Here is a 16,593-nt window from a genome sequence, read left to right as displayed (position 1 = left end):
TGCCCTTCACTCCTGACCCATACTACCTCACATCCTGCAGGGGCATGTGGGGACCTGCATCCCTCTCCAGGCTCCAAACTCTACCCTCACACATTCACAAATTTCCCTTGACACACAAACCCTATCCCCACCCCAACTATTCAAAGTACCTGCATAATTTTGCATAATTTTGAGTTTTTCTGGGCATAATTTTGAGTTTTTAGCTGTGCAATTAAAATTGTGATTAATTGTGACTGTTTTTTTAATCGCGCAACTAATCACAATTATAATAACTTGAAGGATGCAAGCAATGCCACCAAAATCATTACTTGTGTACTTGAATAGAAGCAAGTACAAAAGAAAGCATTTGCAAAAGTGGTGTGCTAGATCATATTGGAAGGTCCTGAGATGCACATACCCATGACTGAGGCCTTCAGATATTACAGTGTCTCTGTACTCTGGCTGGGAAAATTACATTTCAAAATCAAGTGCAGTAACTGTCCTAATCAAATGCATCCTTGATTTACCTAAGGCAGTGGTTGTCATCAAGGGGTACACATACCCCTAGGGGTACTTAAAAAGGTCCTAGGGGGTATGCAGACCTAATGTGATCGATACATGCCATATGCGTGTGCACAGCTGCTGCACAGCATGCAGGTGGCAGATCCAGCTGATAAGTATGTTGTGAGGGAAGGGGCTGAAGAAGGGGGCAGATCAAGGCCGCAGCGGTCAGGGAAGGAGTGGGGCTGGAGCAGGGGCAGGGGATGACCAGCCAGGATGGGGTGTCAGACTGAGCTGGGAGGGCTTTGTGGGTGTGTGCTCCCGGATCTGCGCAGGGCAGGGCGAGAAGCCGCTGCGGGCCTCGGCCAGAGCTACGCCAGGCTATTCCTGGTGGTGGCTGGTCTGGGCTGAGCTCTGGGCAGGTGGCGGCAGTGCTGGGAAGGGGCTATGGGAGGGGCTGCAGCAACCCCAAAATTCACCATAGCCTCCCTGATAACCCCCTCCCAGTGCAACCATCACCCATCCCCCAGTGCAGCCTGGCTCAGCCCCCACTGGAAACAGCTGGGCACTGGCCCCAGCCCACAGCTGCAGCCTGCCTCTCCCTGTGTGCAGATCTGTAAGCACACACCCTCTGTGCAGCCCAGGAGTGCATGCAATGGCAGAGTGCAGGACAGAGCTGTGGCTCATCCAGGGAACAGGGGGTGGTGGCTCCCACCACTGCATGCACCCTGGGAGGGCATAGGGGTCTGTACCCGGGAGTCTGCATGGGGCAGGATGGGGTGCCTCTGTCAGCTGGGGCTGGAGTGGTGATAGACTTTTCCCAGCAGGGCCTGGGCTGGGTTGCACTTGGGGTGGGCAGTGGTGGCACTGGGAGGGGGCTAACCTGGGCTGCAGTCACTCCAGGATTCACTGTAGCCCCCACAAAGGCCCCTCCCATCACTGCCACCGCCTGCTCCAAGCACAACATGGCCCAGCCCCTGCTGGGAACAGCCTGGCAGTGGCCCCGGCCAGCAGTGGCAGTCCACCCTCCCCTGCTCAGATCTGTGGTACATGCCTCTGTGCCCTCCTGGGGGTGCGCATAGCTGTGGGAGCTGCCCCTTGCATGGCTCAGTCCCCTGCCCCGCTCCAGGTGGGCAGCCTCTGCCCCAGCCCCACTCCCTCCCCCACCCCTGGGCCAGCCCTCCCTTGCCTCGCATGCAGATCCAGGAGCACATGCCCCCATGCCCTCCCGGGGTGCGTGCACCAGTGAGAGCCACCACCCCCTCCCTGCATCCCCCGGATGAGCTGCTTGTGGCTGTCCCATGCTCTGCCCCAGCTGTGCAGCTCCAGCCCCAACCCCAGCCCCACTCCCTCTGTCACCACAGGGGCCTTGATTTGCACCCCCCATCCTATATAAACAAGAACAAAATATAAAGGGGTACCTGAGCTGGAACTTTGAGAGAGAAGGGATACACTTGTCACAGGCCAGCTATCACATATACTTGTTAAAAAAAGGTTGAAAACCCCTGACCTAAGGCACTGGGCTTTAAATGTGAACAAAAGCTTTAGATTTACTCTCATGGAACCATAACAGTATCCACTAAATGTTCATTATCACACATTTTCATCACAAGGTACATATGAGAGTTTCTTAATAAACATTAGTATCTGATTTTAGGCTGGGCACCGTGCTTCTTTCTTTGTTTAACAAATGTCTTCTGTGGTACATTTTTGGTTTCTAATGAATACAAGAAGCTACCTCTCATCATAGAAAATGGGAATGATGCATCTAAAGGTAGTATTTCTTTAACAAAGACAAATTATTTAGGAAGACAAAAGCATTAGATTTATTGGATGAGAAGCTAAAATGCCATACAGTCAGTGACCCCTTAGTAATCCTCAAGTGAATGAAACCTTTCACTTAAAGCACTGAAACAAGGGTAAAATAGCAAATGATCTACTCACCCTAAATTTCAAAGATTTTTGGTAGAATTCTTTCATTTCTATCTTGTCTGCCTGAAATGATAATGGAAGGGGGGAAATCTTAGTTAAGAAATGTTAAAAGGAATGTCATCTGCTAATCTAAAGCCTAATGTTTGACCCTACATCCATTCAAGTCAGTGGCAAAACTCCTATTGACTTCAATTCAGGATCAGGCTTTAACTGCGCAATCGGACTGCTCACTCCAAAACACGTGAGTGGAGTTATACTGATGACTCTGTACAAGATTAGGCCATTGAAACCTAAATAAATGTGCAATAATTAGCATTTTAACAATCAACATTGCATTCATTAATAATGATTAACCATTTATTTTCAATTTGCTCTCTATGGGAACTGGTGCTTATACTTTATTAGGAAAAGCTAATCAGAAGCATCTAAAGGAATGTGCCTATTATTATACTTACTATATTTGTATGAGAGGTATTTTTAAATAGCTTTAAAAACCTAGGGATTTTTCCATACTAAGGAAACCTATATTCTATTATTTATTAGTAGCACTTCACTAGTTTATCTCAAACATGGGAGGTCAGATCAAGATAATCAGAATGGTTCCGTTTAACTTTAAATTCATGAATCCTGCAAACATTTCATAATGAAATAAGAAAGCAATTTTCCTTATGCTACAATTTTTAATTTTATTCACAAAACTCAAGTGTAGCAGAATTTAAGAAAAGATGCCAGTAACTGAATGAGTTGGCATGGAAAAATACTTGATTGTACACTACAGTTAGTAAGTGTACTAATTTTGTTTATGTAGCTCTATGTAAGATCTTAAAGTAAGGTTTTAAATCAGGGGTGGGCAAAATGGCAGATCTGGCCGGCAGCCGGACTCCATTTCCCAGCAGCCCCTGCCTCATGGCTGGGGCTAGTCTCCATGGAGACCCTAGCTACACTTGCACTGTGATAGTGCAAGGCTGTGGTTGCCATGGAGACCACCACCAGCCACACTAGCAGGGTGTGCAGCGGCCTGCTCCGGAGCCGCTGGGATCTTGCAGTGGGGGCAGCTTGGCCTAGGACCAGGGCAGAGCTGTGATCTGCAGCCTGCATGCTCCAGGCAGGGGCACACATGCAGCTCTGCTCTGGCTCCTTGCAGCAGTGACAGCCTGGTCCTGGTCCTGAGCCGGAGCAGAGCCTTGATCTACTACCTGCGTGCCCCTACCTGGAGTGTGCAGGCTGCAGATCGCAACTCTGCCATGGCCCCAGACCAAGCTGCCCTCGCCACAAGAACCCAGCAGCTCTGGAGCAGCCCCCTAGGGGCCCTGCCCTGCTGTATGCCCTGTCAGAGTGACTGGGGCTGGTCTCCATGGCAACCCCAGCCTTGTGCTATCACAGTACAGATGTGGCCTGGGTCGCCTAGGAAACTGGCCCCAGCCAAGTGGGCAGAGGCTGCTGAGAAATGGAGTCCACTGCTAGCCCGTTGACTGGACTTTGCCCTCCCCTGTTTTAAATAGTAGCCAGCAGCATGTAAGTAAATAGAATGGTGCATACAAACACTGAACAAAGGCTGGTAGAAAAATTGGTCCTAATTTTAAATGTTCTTGCTGTTGTGCAATGTGGTATTAGACTGAAGTTATCTCTTCTCTAATAGTTTGCATGTTAATCACATTTCATTATTATAACATTAGTTTAAATAAAGTAATCATGGCAGAGAGAAAAAGCCAACCAAGGTCCATGAGACTATATGGTACAAGGCAGTGACATTCTGAGACTATTGCACCCATTCTCTGCACACTAGCTCTCAAAACAAGTGGCATAGCTACAATTGTGCAGCACTGTGTGCTAAGATGCTCTACCTCTCAGCTAACAGGTGCTGAAGGGGTGAGGTATGCCTCAACACAGCACAACACTCTTTAGACATAAACTGTATCCTTCTGAAGGAGGAGTGGGGAAGGCCTGTATTTTCATCTGAAATACATAGCTGGGTCCCATATCTACTTGCAAGTGATAGGCCAAAATTGAGTTTATAAACATGTGCAGGAAAACCAGAGGTAACAATATCAATAGGTTTTAAAAGTTCTAGAAAGATAGAGCATGACAAATAATCATGGTTCTGAAAGCAGTGGAATTACCATACCAAATTTGCTTGTGTTCAATTCATTTTCAGAGATACTGAATCAGAATCACCCCTGCCAGCATGAAAAGGCACAAGCTACAGAATGTTAGCCAGGAGAGGGAATTTGCACACACACCACTGCTCTAAGAAAAAGAAAGCAGTGTTTTCATGACAAGTGGCTTTCTTGACAGCATTAAGTTTTGCTAGTATCTGTCTCCACAGGAGTTTTGCCATTGCAAGTTTCTCAGAGCTTGCATCTCCCAGGTTGTTTTGGCCATGCCTAGCACCTGACATCCTTGGGCTGTGCTAACCACTTGTGAGTCCATCTGTTGGACAGAAGGTGGTAGCACTCATGTATCACTGCAAGCCTTCCCTGTCTGCCAGTTTCCCCCACTTTAGGCTCTGTATTCTGCTCACTTAGAGCTGGCAGGGAGTCTGGCCTACTAAATTCTAGTGGTGTCAGAAAGCAGTCTGGGGTGATGGGATCAGGCAATTTTGCGCAGTTATCCTGAAAATTCTCTCAGGCTGAAATGACATAGGAGGAGGTAACATAGTGCAACTGGAACCACAGTCAATCAAATGGGTAGTTTAAGCATCCAAAAGCTAATCTGCATCATTACCTTGCTTTGAATTTAGCTGAACTGAGGTTACATGTCATGTAGCTGCAATGTTCCATCCCTTAAGTAAATTCTTCAGCTTCCCCCAAATAAAAGGCTATAGCCCAGTCTTTTCTAAAGGTCTCTGCCCATGCAACTCTAGATGGGCTTCGACTACTAATACCAGTGCCCTCTCTGCTGGCCCTTAGGTGCTTCCTTTCAATAGCTAGGATGTCTCTATCAGCTTCCTTCTTTTCACCACTTGCTCCAACTTCTGAAATTTTGAGATTTGCTGCCTTTTAATGTTAGAAAATAGGACATAAATTATATTGAATTCTCTTACAGAGTCTGGCCATGTAAAAATGTATGTCAAGTTAAAACACAGTCAAAGCTTTCATTGATTTGCACCCTATATATTTTGAAGTCTGTCATATAGAAACTAAGGGCAATTCTATTAAGCTAGTAGAAACTACAGCTAATGAAAAACATTGACATACCCCTATTACAGGGTTTTTTTACCTTTTTTAACAAGTGTACCATGTCTGCCTCAAAGTTGCAACTCATGTACCCCTTAATATTTTTTTCTTGGTTTTAAGTAGTGTGGGGAGATCAGATCAAGGTCTCTGTGGTGAGGGAAGAGTGGGAGTGGGGCTGGGGCAGGGGCAGGGGCTGGGGCAGGGGTAGGCGCTGCGCAGCCAGGGCGGAATGCGGAGGCACGAGAGCAGTCTGTCTGGGAGGCATGGGGTGGGAGCAGTTCCTGCTGCTGCGCACACCCCGGTGGAGGTCCGGGGGGCATGTGCCCCCCAGATCTGTGCACAGGGTGGAGGCAGCTGCTTCTGCATCCTGGACTCTGCACCCCACTGCCTCAAGAGCCATGTGATGCCATGTGCCTGCTGCAGCCAGGTGGGCAGGGGACAGGCACCCACACACAAAGACACAAAGACACAGAGAGGCACACACACACACACACACAGATGCAGACCCAGACACGCACATGCACACACACATGCACACACACCCCAGCAGGTAAGTGTGTGTGAAGGGAAGGGGCTGGGCGGGGACAGATCATGAATGGAGGGGGGTGAGTGTCTCTCTGTGCTTGCTCCCAGGAGCAGGGCCGGGGAGCAAGGGCAGCAGTGCCCCTCTGTAGGCCACATACACGCCAGCTGGGCAACCAGACTGGTTGGGGTGGGGCTCACATGCGGTGGCTGCCACCACCCCGTGCGACCAGTTCCCTGTACCACTTTCCCATGGCCAGTTGCATGTGTGGCTCCACGGACTGCTGATGGGAGGTGAGCATGAGCAGCCCGTGGAGCTGCACGTGTGACCGGCTGCAGGAAAGCAGTGTGGGGTGCAGCAGCAGCAGCAGTGGTGGTGCAGGTTGGTGGCGGCCACTACGTATGAGCCCTGCTCCCCTTCCCCATGGCTGGGCAGTGTATGTACAGCCTGCAGAGGGACACTGCTCTCCTCGCCTCCCCTGGCCCTGGTCCTAGGAGTGGGCACAGAGAGTGAGTTGAGGTGGGGGCGGGGAAGTGTCGCAGTGTGCCGTGTGGGGCCAGCAGTGCCTGGTGTGCCCCTCTCCCAGGTAAGTAGCAAGGTATGGAAAGGTACTGGGGGAGACGTCCTTGCCATGTCTCTGGGTGCGCTCCATCCTTACCAGCCCACGCGTACCCCCTACAGCCTTTCTAAGTACCTCTGGCGGTATGCGTATCCCTGGTTGACAACCCCTGCCCTATTGTATCAGCCTGTGCGCGCTAAGGTGATTTTTTTCTGGGATTTCATTTAGATACGGCAAATAAAGTTCTGACAATGTTAAAACTTCCCATTTTTGACATTTTCAGATGAAATGTTTCTGTTCTTCTATTTAGAAACTACTTTTGGTTAGATCTTTTATTTTGTATTATAATTTAATAAGTCACAACTGAAATGTTTAAATCTTATCCAAACAAAACATTTCAAATGACCAGGATATATATATATTGTAATTTTCTTCACAGCGAATTTTGAAATCTTCTTGTCTTTATTTTCATTTAGATTTGAAATTTTGAAATCTTGTGGGTAATGGAACGTCCATCCTCCTAGTAGAAAAGACTGTGTCTTCATCTGCAGCTTCCATTCCATGTGAGTGGCCTAGGGAGGGGAGTTGTAAATTGCAAATATATTTCCTTGGCTTCACTGAAATATCATCTAACATCCTAGAAAAGTTGCACCTATTTGGTCTTTTCCACCTGTGCTGATTGTGTAAGTATTTAAAATCTAATCTTTCCTAAGTCATTAGACACTCGCTGTAACATGCTGCTGTTACCTTTCCAGTGATTGTTGTGTGTATAAATACAATACTGCTATAGCATGTACAGTATAAAATGTATTTCACACCTCTTCCAAGGCTAAAAATCAATGCAGAAGCACATATATGTATTTATATAGATGTTTTTCACAATGCACATCCATGCGTCCTTATCTATTTGGCTTGTAAGCAAGTTTTTACTTCACATTTAAGAATATAGTTAAAAATAATTACTAAATGAGGCTACCCAGCCTTACTTACTATTATATCTCCACCTTTTACAAATTGCTTTCGGGGCTGGAATATCAGCAAGTCACACAGGTAGCAGATATCGCATAGGATATCTATGATAATCCAGTAAAATAGGTTGCTTGATGTTTGAACTGGGAACATACAGCGCAGTGGAATGAACCAACAGTTCCAGTTATAGGCTATAGTCACAATCAGGAGCCACACTACATAGTGCTGATCTGAAAAAGAAAACAGAAACTACTGACTTAATTAGCATCTATAGGCCTCTTCTCCCTATGTTTGTGAATAAAGGGTACCTCCCCCTAGGAAAAGCAGTAAAACAATGAAATTTACACAATACTGAGGTGGGGAGGAATAAGTACTGGGTTGGGACATAAGAAATCCTAAATTCTAAACATGACTAAGCTATTTCTTTCGACTTTAGGTGAGTCATTTAATTTCTCCACTAATTTCACCATCAGTAAAAGAGGGTTTTTTTCGCTTCGTTCATGGAGTGATGTGACAATGAATTTCTCATATTAGTACAGTACTTTGAACATGTGAGGGGCAATAGGAAACTCTAAATTACCTGAGGTATCTATCAAAAGAACTTGTGGTAAATGGCTATGAAAAAAAGATGTAAATAGTAGTTCTTGAATTATATGAGAGTAATCATTCCTATTTTCTCCTTCCTGTTTCTCAGGTTTCAAGTAGCATGCTACTTGCCTACTGTAACAAGGACCAGGACCTAGGGGCAGCCCTGATGCCCCCTGGTGGCCATGCAGCTCTTGCCCTGCTCCAGCTCTTAAGTTATCCTCCCTCCTTCCTTTCCTGCCATGCCTTTGATGGAATAATTGGAATGTGAAAAGGGAGGCTGCCCCAGGGTCCCCAAATGAGCCTTTATCTATAGTCTACCAGCAAGTCCTTTCCATACCCACTGCACGCTATCCTGTCTTTAACATCAAATTGGCCCTCCTGGCCCATCCATGCTCCCCAGGGCACCTGCTGCCTTATAAGCTATTCATGGCCTCTGACCTCCCCTATAGCCACACCCATGCTTCTCAGGTGTTACCAATTAATTATTTCAGTGAGCACTCATCCCTAGTCCCATATCAGGTCTCCTCCAGCCTCTACACCCTCACTGGGGCCTCAGCCTTCCTGGCCTCCATCCCTTTTCTGTAGCCCAGGCCCATTGTGCCATACACTCCTCTTTAGCCTTCCTGCTAAGGAGCTTTTTCTTCTGCAGGGCCAGACTGGCTGTCCTGGCTTGGGCTCTGTGATTGTATACTCCCTAAGCCCTGGCCTTTCCAGTCAGGTGACTTTGCAGCCACACAGGGGTCTTCTTTCTGGGCCTAATGGCCAGCCTGCTTTCCTTTGCTGATGCTTAACTGCTGTTTGAAGCTCTGGACTCTTGAGCAGCCTAAAGGTCTGCCCTCTGCCTCTTGCTACTGACAGCTGGATATAAATCTGTGTTTTTCCTAGAAGATAGTAGGCCTGTGCAAGTAGGCAGCTATTCGATCTGGCTTCAGATCCAGCTGCTTCAGATGCCAGCGATCTGATCCAGATCTCCAGATCCATTTCCTGCTTCGATCTGCCCGAAGTGGCTCCGAAGCTTCGGAGCCACCTCTGAGATCCCGGCACAGGGTATAATGAGGAAATCAATGAAATATCTATAACTTTAACAAGTTAACGATCAAGGATTAACACCTACAAAACCACAGACTAAGGAAAGGAAATAATCAATACAGACAATCAACTGCCCCAGGACAGAGACAGTCAGTTGCACAAGCACCCATGTCATGAGTTCTGCCTGTCAACAGCTAGAGGTGCAGGGCCCCAGAACCCAGAAGCCCCTGCAACTATCTCTTTGACAGCTGGCAGGCTTTATGGCCGCAGGAGGGGCTAGCATGCCTGCAGCTTTCACCCTGCTGCACCTTGACACACACAGTGCTACCCATGTCATGAGTTTTGCTTGTTCGCAGCTTGAGGAGCAGTTCCCCCAAAACCCCTGCACCTATCTTCTTGAAACTTGGCAGTCTTCATGGCCTGAGCAGCAGCCACCACCCCTGCAGTTTTCAGCCCACGGAGCCTTAACACACAGAGAGTCATCTATGTCACAAGTTTTGCCTGTCAGCAGCTTGAGGTGCAGTTCCCCCCCAAACCCCTGCACCTATCTTCTTGAAACTTGGCAGGCTTCATGCTCTCAGCAGAGGCTACCACCCCTAAAAGTTTCATCTAAATCAAACAAAAAACAACAAAGTTATAGATATTTCATTGATTCCCCATTGTACCCTATGGCTGGATCTCTGAAGTGGCTCCGAAATGTTTCGGAAGCTCCAAACTGCTTTGATCTGGACGTGCTGCTTTGGACGCTTTGGTGTCCAAAGCTTCTCTAGATCTGAAGCATGGTCCAAAGCCTCTCACAGCCCTAGAAGATAGCCAGCTCATCCTGCTGCAGTCTCCTCTTAAAGTAACAGAAGCCTGCTAGATCCCTGTTACACCTACCTACATAAAACTGTTAGAAAAATGACCTTGTGGCTTCTTGCTTTATAATTCTCTTGCAAATGAAATTAAAATTTCTTTCCTTGGATATCCAGAGGAAAAACAGTGATAATTTCAGCTGATAGTAACTATTCATTATATAGATTCCTTTATATTAATATACAACAATGGAAAATTTAATAAACATAGATCCCTTAATCTTTGGTAAGTTTTGATGTTTTAGACAAAGGTGCTGTTGACTTTAAGCCCACAAAGGGACTCAGGTACACTTTGAACAACACTTGAGACACTTACATACAACATTTCAGTTCCAATGAAATACTCAAAGAACCCCTCAGCTTTTGCCCAACCTTGAAGGTGGCTTAATTCCTTAGGGATCAACCTTCTACTGGCATTGCACTCTAGCTCCTAAATTAATGCTTCTGGGTATGTAGAGAATCACCTAAGACCTGACGTCACTGAGCACTTCAGTATCCTAGCTCTCACCTAGCAAGACGCACAAAGCAGACTGTGAGTGTTGGTACCTCTGGGCACTGTTACATGTAGCTTGGGAGGGTTGGGAGTGCCGCTTTAATTAGAGCAGCTCGCAGAGCTGCTCTAATTGAAATGCCACAGCATCTCATGTATCAGCATCCCCGTACTTAAAAATGACAGCAGAGGCACTTGAACTAAAGCTTGTTTGCCGCCATTTTTAAGTGCAGGGGTGCTTATACATGGTAATTACTATGCTTCGACACACTGGAATTACAGTGCATTGGAGCAGCCCTCATGCTCATGTACAGGCACCCTCTGCTTCTAAAAACAACTGACTGATATCTAATCTCCTGGGGTGCTTGTACACATGACGGTTGTCACAATATACATGTGACAAAAATGTAATTTGTGTGGCTTAATTGCACCACGCATTACACATGCACCAATTTTGGGGGTATAAAATGACTACATCATTGTAAACTAAACTACATCTGGATATAATTTAGTTTGCAATGTTGCAAATTGCAATGATGTGTCTGTCAGCTTGTCCCTTAGCAGCAGGAGAGGAAGGCAGGGTCTGCAGAAAGAAAAGGACTGGGCCTCTTGCTGCTTCTGCCTTCAGCAGACACCTCCATTTTACCCCAACAAAGGAGGGGTAATATAGCCCCAGTGCACAGGCACATTGCTTTTATGGCTCTGGACTCTTTTTTTACACACACACACACACACACACACACACACACACACACACACACACACACACACAATAGGCTTTACCTCTGTCTTATTGTGTGGGCTTGGATAAGTCATTTTAGGTCTTTGTGTTTCTGTGTCCACGCTCATCCTCAAATACTTAGACTGAAAGTTCAGGGCCAGAACGGTCTCCCCCTATAGCTTTGTACAGTAGAGCTCTCAGCTCAGTTGGGGCCTCTGGGTGCTACAGAAGAAAGAAATGTATAACTTGATTATATCTTTAGCATTTTCCTTTGAACAACTGCATTTGATTTACCTGTGTAAGCATCTATGCTTTCTGGAAGCCTTATTATCTTCAGATATTTTTTCAGAGGAAGTTTCTTGAATTTATAGCACCACATGTCACAGTAATGATCCTCCTCCAGCTTGGCTTCTCCTTCTTCTCTTTCTTCTTTTTTTTCTTCTTTTGGTGGTGGTGGTGGGGGGGGGGGAAGTGGCTGTGGCTTCTTTTTAGATGGAGCTAAGTATGTATGTCACAAAAAGTAATATTTTAATAAGGGCATGTATACTCTTTGTTTTGACAGATCAAGAGCCCTAACATATTAGAAACCCTATTAAATACACTTCTCAGTGATTATAGCTATACTTTGTAATAGTACAGCATACATTATAAACCAGATTGGAGGATAAAAATCAGCAGTGACATAAGCAGGAACATCTGGTAATACCAATGGGACATTTGGTGTTAGGTGTCACAGTGTGAAATGTGATACCTCACTAGATTTCCCTGCAGAGTACACATGAGCAATCTTGGTGTAGAGCTGAGACAAGCTAAGACAGCCTGTACTAATGGGCTCCACTTTGGAATTTAGCCTTGCATGACTGCTGCACACAAAAGGGATGCAAGTCTCTGGGGCTGGTTCAGCCACTCTAGCACCAAGCAGTTTCATTCTCAATGATTTCAGTGGAACTCGTGAGATACTCAATCTGTGTAATAAATTGGATCCTTTAAGAGTTAAAAAATAAATGATTGTTAAGTACCAGATGGGGGGAATTCAGTTAATTAGCAAAGAAGTAATTAAAAACCCCCTAAGACCATAATTTCTTTATTGGTTGGAACAGCTTATAATACTTTCGGTACTCATGCATATATTCAGCCTCCCTGCTATAATGATAAATAGATATTTTCTGCAGTGTGGAGAATATAAAAACTATCCACTCTTCCTTCTCTTGTGCAAAGCAGGGGGAGGGAGGAGTGGGAAGGGGGAAATGAGCTTTTCTCTGAAGATGAGCAGTATGATCATAATGTTTAATTAATTTCAGGTGGGATCCATTACCTTGCTCTGCCTTATTGAATTTTAAGCTATATACGTGGCATCTTTAATAAGGCTGGGTAATTACCATCCTGCCTCAAACTTTGTTTTTGCAAAAAAAATCTCATCTTAGTGTTATTGGTATACTCCTGAATAGAATATGTATACTTCACTATAAGTATCATATATGTGCCCCCTGAATTGCTATATTAACATGTACTTGAGGGTCTAGAACGTAGTTTGAAATGATTCTAGACAGCTTGAGATTTACGTCTATTGACTTATTTAAACCTGTGGCTCATTACAGTATGGATAACACCATATTCTCAACTGCTGTCAACATTACTGCATTGCCTAGAGTAGATAAGCACTGTCTTATACCAGCTGAGGATTGGCTATTTTCTTTCAGCATTTAAACTCCCACAAAATGATTTTCCTCTTAAACCCACCAAATTAATAGCTACCTATTGAGAACTGAAGTGACTTACATGCTGTCGGGCTAGCCTCAGGAGAGGACAATAATGCATCAGTCAGGTTTTCTTTATAGGCTGCTGTCCTTGTCCGCATTCTTCTGACAATGTCGTGCAGCTGGGCTTCAGCATATTCATTTGTTACCCAGGCTTGATGTATTTTATTCTCCGTGCTAATTAAGACAAAAGAAGAACAGCATTGGAAAGCAATGAAAGAAAACATTCAGTGTCTCTACTATGATCCAAGGAGAATTCAAATGCAAGGGCCAGATGCAGTTCATCGTAATGTCTATTTATGCCACTCAGGCTGTTCTAAATGCACAGCCAAGTAGCCTGCAGTTGTTCTTAGCCAGTATAAAGCTATTCTAGTTGGCCCTGTGCAAGCCTCCACAATAAGGGTCAGGAAGAGGTATTTAAAAACTGAGCATGTGGGGTTACAATCAGGGGTGGATCCAGGATTTGGCAAAGGGCGGCACAGGAGCAGCCAGTGGAGGTGCAGGGGTGACTGCACCCCTGCTCCCAGCCTCCTATCCCACAACCCACCAGTGCAGGCAGGAGTCTGTGGAGACTTTTTAAAGTTCCCAAAGCAGGTAAGAATTCCCATCTTTCACTCCATGCACAGAGGCATGTGTCCTCCCCTCCTTTACATCCTCTCCTCCTCCAGTTGCTACTGCTTTCCCCACTGTCCCAGGAGTGGGAAAAGCTTTGGAGCTGCTCCCTCCCACTCCAGCCAGGCTGCGTGGAAGCTGGGCTTTGCTGGGAACAGCAGCAGCAGTAATGGGGGAGGAGGGGTGGTCCACCCATACTGCTGGAGCAAGTGTGGGAAGGCACTACCACTGTCACTGTCCTAGGTGAGTCCAGCCCCAGTGTACCCTGGCTGGAGCAGGCAAGAGGAACTCTGAAGATTTCTCTGCCCCCAGGATAGTAACAAAAGCAGCCCTGGCAGGTGAGGGACAGAAGAAGGGGAGGGGATGTGCCTCTGACATAGAGAGAAAAGGGGGAGTCTCTTCCACTTTGAGGACTTTTTTAAAGTCCCTAGAAGCTCCAGCATCACAATCCAATCTGAAAAGTGGGTGCAGCCGCACCACTGTGCCCCCTCCAGATCTGCCCCTGGTTAGAATGTACTATGTTCCTGCTAGCCTTGTGGGTTTAATAGCCAGTGGAGAGCTATTACAGCTGGTGCTTTTTAGAGGATGACTTAAGCCTGCTCTAATATGCTCCACAGCCTGATTCACCTTCCCTTGGATTTTCCTTAGTTTTTGTTGTTAACTATTAACTACTGGACAGTAATAAACACATTTTTCCGAGCGAAGACAAAAATCAGAGTTTGCTGCATTTGTGTCCATTATAGCGCAAAGCCTTGAGAACAGTGGGAAGACAAAGTTGAGCATTCTCAAACTCCTCAAAAATCTGTGAAACTGATGTAATAAGTAATCTCACTTTCAAATACACTGGGCACTCAAATCTCCCATTGAAATCCCTGGCTTGAATGGAGCTGTGACTGCTTGGTATCTTTGCAACTCAGGTCAAAAGAAGATCCAGTCTCTGAGTTGGACCTTATTTGATCTTGGACAGCTTGGCAACCATTTGTAGATCATCTAATTTTAATGTAATTTCAAAATAAAAATGTATCAGAAATTAAGTAAAAACAAATGATGTTGAAAAATCAAGCAGTCCTTGTTCATTTATGAAATTTACTTAATGTAAAAACACTGATTGAACACATTAAAACACAGCTAAAGGTATGTTCTAGCTGTATGAAAGCTCCCAGCATGAGCATTTTGGTAGCAGTCCAGTATCCTAAATAAAATAAGAATAATGTAATATAAATTAATTGTCTCCAGATCAAACAAAAGATTAATTTTAAGCATGTTTTAATACATATAAAAATATCTAGCCTTCAGACTGTGATGGGTGTACCTCAGACTTGGGATTTGGTTTGGATATCTAGCTAAATGTTTTGGGTTGCTTATTCTAATCTGTTGGATATGCAAAACTGGACACCACAGGTATTTGCAATACTGCATAGTAGGCAGCAGGCCTGCCATTTGTCATGACACTGGGGTCTGGTCCCACTCTTACTCACTGATTGTAATTCCCCCTCAACAGGTCATAAGGATGATGCAATGCAGTTCCTTCACTCTCATCTGTTAAGTATTATTCTGTGAATTGTCAAGTTATAAAAAATACTTCTAATGCAACAAATTGCACCTCTTGCATTCTTCAGTCTATTGCAAACTGGAGCAACCCAGTGGCCGACACAGAACATATTTATTTGGTTTGCAAACACCATTGCACTTTTGAGTGTCTCCACTCTAGCAATAAATTCTTATACTATTTTCTTCCAAGTTTACCACTTGTACTTCTATAGATTTTATCCTGTCGTCTGAACTCAGCATTTTTAGTCTGTATTTTTCTTCACTCCTTTCTCACTACATTCTGACTGGTGTCTATTTTATGATATTTTGACCAGCATATTAGAGGCAGATCTTGGCTGTGCTAGCAGGTGTCACAGCAATACAATGTAGCAGCTGGGAAAGTCAGCAGGAGCCAGAAACTCATTTTGCAGGTAACCACATCCCATAGGAGGTATTTGATATGGCTGTGATAGGAATCCTAAGGGAAATGTAAATCTGGCGAGACAAAGTGGCTTCTACTTAGAAGCAGCAATTAAAGATCAGTGGTCCTTACTAATGTAACTGCTTATTACAATGAACATGTCCATGATATACTATCAAAAGTCAGTTCTTAGAGGCATATACAACAGTGTTCTAAAGACAATGATCTATACCAAACTCCAACAAGGAATTTCTTGCTAGTGAAGGAATCACCAGGTGGCACTATTACATGTAATCTCCTAGTTCCTTTTCTTAGAGCAGGGGTGGGCAATTATTTGGGAAGTAGAGCCACTAAGGAGTTTTGGTAAACTGTTGAGGGCTGGAGCGGGGAGGTAGGGATGGGGAGATGCCAATTGAGCTTATCTGGCCTGCCAGCCACCACTGCAAGCCGGAGGAGGGAGGGCTGCGCCCTGTGTCGCTCTGCTGTGCTGCAATCGGGGCCAGGCTGGGCTGAGCCCTGCAGTACACAGACTCCTCTGCACCTCCACATCCATTTCCTCTTCCCCCCCACCTGGCTTCCTGTTGGCGTTATGCAGTTCTAGCACCACGTGTGCTGGCAGCTGAACCCTCACTGGATTAGGCACGATGCAGTGCACCGAGTAGCTGCCCCACCCATCCACATGCTGCAATGAGCCACTGCGCCACACTGGGAAAGTTGGATACAGCTGCTCCAGGCTAAGCCTCCCCCCACAACAGGCACAGACTCCCTTAGCAGCACAGTGGAGGAAGCTGGGCAGGGTCAGGGGATGGATGTGGGGGGCTGGGACAAAGGAATGCACTGTATGCACTGTATGGCCCAGCTCTGCTCCAGCTGTGGCAGAGTGGAATGGCATGAGGTGCAGTCCTCCCTCCTCTGGCTCTTGATGGTAGCCAGCAGGCTGGATATCGCCTGC

The 16,593-nt window shown here is 45.7% G+C and overlaps 1 protein-coding gene across 1 annotated transcript in view; it reads right to left on the bottom strand.

Annotated features, from left to right (window-relative positions):
* The window catches only part of CNGB3 (cyclic nucleotide gated channel subunit beta 3), a 62,222-nt gene extending 48,534 nt beyond the window's left edge, over nucleotides 1–13,688 (bottom strand). Inside the window, exons 1-4 of the mRNA XM_059723911.1 lie at nucleotides 13,101–13,688; nucleotides 11,616–11,819; nucleotides 7,661–7,869; nucleotides 2,425–2,475 (exon numbers count right to left, since the gene is read on the bottom strand). Of these exons, the coding sequence (XP_059579894.1) occupies nucleotides 2,425–2,475; nucleotides 7,661–7,869; nucleotides 11,616–11,819; nucleotides 13,101–13,305 (669 nt within the window). The 5' untranslated portion in view covers nucleotides 13,306–13,688. The remainder of the gene's footprint in view (nucleotides 1–2,424; nucleotides 2,476–7,660; nucleotides 7,870–11,615; nucleotides 11,820–13,100) is intronic.
* Nucleotides 13,689–16,593: the final 2,905 nt, after the last annotated feature.

The sequence above is a fragment of the Alligator mississippiensis genome, chromosome 3 (genome assembly GCF_030867095.1).
Source record: "Alligator mississippiensis isolate rAllMis1 chromosome 3, rAllMis1, whole genome shotgun sequence".
Lineage (NCBI taxonomy): Eukaryota > Metazoa > Chordata > Crocodylia > Alligatoridae > Alligator > Alligator mississippiensis.
This window is presented reverse-complemented; position numbering and strand designations above follow the sequence as displayed.